Source organism: Tupaia chinensis, unplaced genomic scaffold (genome assembly GCF_000334495.1).
Source record: "Tupaia chinensis unplaced genomic scaffold, TupChi_1.0 Scaffold149666_1, whole genome shotgun sequence".
NCBI lineage: Eukaryota > Metazoa > Chordata > Mammalia > Scandentia > Tupaiidae > Tupaia > Tupaia belangeri.
In genome coordinates, this window is record NW_006209511.1 from 1,441,891 (window position 1) to 1,445,573 (window position 3,683).

The following is a 3,683-nucleotide window of genomic DNA, read 5'->3' on the forward strand; positions in this document are numbered from 1 at the left end:
TGGGATCTTGGGCACGCACGCACACGCGCCCAGCGTGAGTTTTAAGACACCGGGTCCGGGACACGAACCGTGGTTGACTACGTGGGAGTCCAGCGATATAGCCATTACACTAACTGCTGGTTCCCAGCACATACTGACTTTTGAAGGTAAGTTTCACCATTCCTGTGATTCTTGGAAAATTAGGAAAATCAGCTAATAGTATTTCTCTCTTAAATTTGAGGCAGATGGAAAGACTGTCAAAGGAGTTAGGTGAACTTCAGTTCTAGTCTAGGATCACCATTAGCCAGCTGTGTGATCTTGAGCAAACCAAGGTACTTGGTTTTTATACTTAAAGTGCAGGTGTGAAAACAAACCCTAGAGTATGACATGATTGCATAATCAAGTTTCTCATGTAATGCATTGTCTTGCAGCCTCCTGTGGCAGGTTGGATACAGTCAATCTCCATACCTGCTCACACCATACATACCAGTAGAATTCCTTCTCTGATTTGCCGTGCCCGGTCTCCTAACTGGAATTCCAGCTCTGCCACCTGCTGTCTCAGGGCCCCACGTAAAGTTTGCAGTTGTTTGGCCTCCTCTCTGTATGAAAATAATAGAAAACAATCAAATTTAACAATTGCCTCAGGTGTAGTCTTCCATTGTCCTTTCCTAATGTAGGTTCTGCCTTTGCATATTTTAAAGAGACTGTCACCTTCTTTATTTGCGTTGTTGTAGACATAGAAATATTACTATGGCAGGGTATCTTCTTTTTAAAACAATTTTATACTGGTATAGTTATTAATCCTTAAATTATTCTGTTTTAAGAGTACAATTTAATTATTTTTAATAAACTTACTGAGTAGTGTAACTGCTAGTACCTCCAGTTTTAAAGTACTGCCACCTCCCCAAGAAAAATACTCTCTGACCCTTTATAGTTAAACTCATGTCTATTCCTTAGCTCTAGCAACAAATGACCAATCTGCTTTTGGGATATATTTTTAATCTATGTGAAAGTAATGCAGATTTTCAAAACTCTAGTAATCCCCATAACTCGCATTTGCGTGAACCCCATTTACATTGATTAAAGATATCCTGCTGGCAATACACATCATTCCAGTTGACTACCCTTCTGACCTTTCCAAATAGCCCTGGCTCTAAATAATAAGTGTTCCTACCTAGCAAATGGTTCTCACAGACACCCACTGAGACAGCAAGAATGAGACCATGAAAGCAAAGCAAAAGCTGGCAGATTTCTCATTAGCCCTGCTCCAGGGTGCTCATCTGTCCTGCCCTGATTACCTTTCTTTGCTCCAGGTGTGTGAGCTGGTACTTAGTTTTATGGCTCCCTTAGATAATTACCTTTCCTCCTCTGACATATCCCTGGAAAAGAATGCCTGCTGTTCCTCAAGGTGCTGCTCAGTTTCCTCTAAGTGCTCCCGGAAACTCTGGCATACCGTCTTCATGGCTTCCATGTCATGGACTGTACACTGAGAACAATTAGAAACAACTGATTCACTGGAGAGCTCATCATGGTGGAACCAACTTCTGCACTTGGGTTCTTCTGTTTGCAAAGTCCTATTGCTAATGTATAGGGAAAAGATTAGGGAAAGTCCAACTTTTGCATTCTCAAAGCAACTAGAGGCAATACTTGGCTGTGACAGGAGAGCAGTGGTTGTTGGGGGCTCTTGGTTGATGATCATTAATGTCCTGGAGCCTAGAAAGGATTCTGTAGGACTAGGTGTTGTAATAGTGTAAGGACATAACAGAAGACAGGAGGGGGAAGGGCCAGAATGAGGATGAGGGCTTGTGCTCCAAAAAGGTGATTAGTGCTGAGTACTGTCTTATTCTGAGAATCAATAACATCGAACACATTTGATGAGATACTGTGTTTGATTAAAGAAAATCTGCTTAGAATATCCTTTTATCAGTCTTAGCCTTGCTTAGCTACAATCTTTGCAGGATAAAATCTGCAGAATCAGCTTCACCAAGCTAACAAGTCCATTCAGAGTTAGGCAAAACAGGTATCCAATCCTCTCTAGCGGTTGGGATCTAGAACTGAACTCTGATTACACTCTCCACTCTGTTCCACATTGTTTTTGCTTTGAGTCTGCCTTGTGCTTTCACCTTGGCATTCTAATTTGAACATTCTTATAGCCCCTGAAAACCTCAAAACTCTCTGCACAGAACAGCTCCATGTGCTAAGTAGGAGACTTGACAAAATTCTAGCATAGCTTTAAATAGCTTAAGACTGTGTCCCTAGGACCAGCTCCAACTTCAATTCCCCTTTAAAATGCCTACCTGAGAAAGCCCAATGCTGCCAGAAAAATTTACCGTTTGTTCTAGCCAACATCTGAAAGTAGGCCTCTTCATCTCCCTTTCTTAGAGCATTTACTAAAGGTGGCTTACAACCACGAATATGTATCTCTTATAACTCAGAAGTATCTTCCTCAAGGACCTGAGAAATATTCCTTTGAAATGCAGTCATCTGAATGGCAAGAGCTTCTGTCTCCTAGTCTCTGTGGAAGGGCACAGTCCTAACTTCAATAACTGCCAGCTCACAAATCCAGCTGGCCCAGTGATGTCTATACTGTCTCTATAATTTTTCATTTCTCTGACTACTGAGCCTTTGCTCTCCCCTCTCCCTCATTCTCTCTTTAAAATGCCCAAATCACCTCTGCACATGTCAGATTAGAACTCAGCTCTTTTCCCTAGTGTCAGCAGTTACTGAATAAAATCTGTTTTCACTGCTTAGACTAAGGCATCTATTATTTTTTTTAAGTCCAGTCCACTTTTTGAGCACTGTGATGAAAGCTGACTCCCCTGTTTTGTAGCCTAGGTTGGATCATGCCTTGAATAGATTCATGACCCAGAATGCTTGAATCACTACCTATGTGACCTTAAGTGACATTTGTGTTTATTAAATGATAGTTATTTTTACCAAAATTATAATAGAAAAAATTTCCTAGTAATACTATTATTATGTTGAAAATTTTCCATCTTTGAGAGTTCAGCTTTTATTCTATCAGCTAATTCTGATACTGGAAACATATTTTGCTTAGTAATATTCTCTAACAGCTTTTGCATCAGTGTGAACCAGTTAGGGGAATCTTTGAGGTGTTATTGATGTTGGCAAAAATATTTGAAAGATGACTACATTCTGGATCTAAAGACTAAAAAAGATCTTGGAGACCATGAAGTGCTTATTTTTTAGATAAGTATTTGGACACAGAATGGTCAGTTAACTTCTCCATAGTCAAAAAATGGCAGTCAGATTCCAAACCTAGGTCTCTTGTTTTATTCTTTTTCTTCTAAAATCTGAGTCACAGCAAGGAAGACAGCATAGCAGACACATGGGGAAATTATTTGTTCCTTAGAAATTAGCTATTTAAGTTATTCTAGTAGGTTCCTGTGAGTAACTAAGACAGATTAACTGGTTAAAATTCATTTCAGCGTTTTAGGGGCAGTAATGCCAAGCCCATAGAAATATAGTGCTCAAGTAGGCTGAATTCCATAATAAACATGGAATTTTATGTCCATCTAGTTATTTTGGGGTGATCTTTGTGATTGAAAGGCATAAATGGGGGGAGGGCTTGGATTTGGGAATAACTGATGAAGTATTTGTTCAGAAGGAAGTGATGTGGAAGATTCTGAGATGCTGCCATCTTATGGACATTTAGAAATACTAAAAAAAAAAAAAAAAAAAAA

General features: G+C 39.6%; 1 protein-coding gene across 1 annotated transcript in view; it reads right to left on the reverse strand.

The window, feature by feature from the left end:
* Window positions 1–3,683, reverse strand: part of ITPRID1 (ITPR interacting domain containing 1) — a 135,869-nt gene that overhangs the window by 824 nt on the left and 131,362 nt on the right. The window contains exons 11-12 of the mRNA XM_027769468.1: window positions 1,338–1,465; window positions 467–578 (exon numbers count right to left, since the gene is read on the reverse strand). Coding sequence (XP_027625269.1) covers window positions 467–578; window positions 1,338–1,465 — 240 coding nt within the window. The remainder of the gene's footprint in view (window positions 1–466; window positions 579–1,337; window positions 1,466–3,683) is intronic.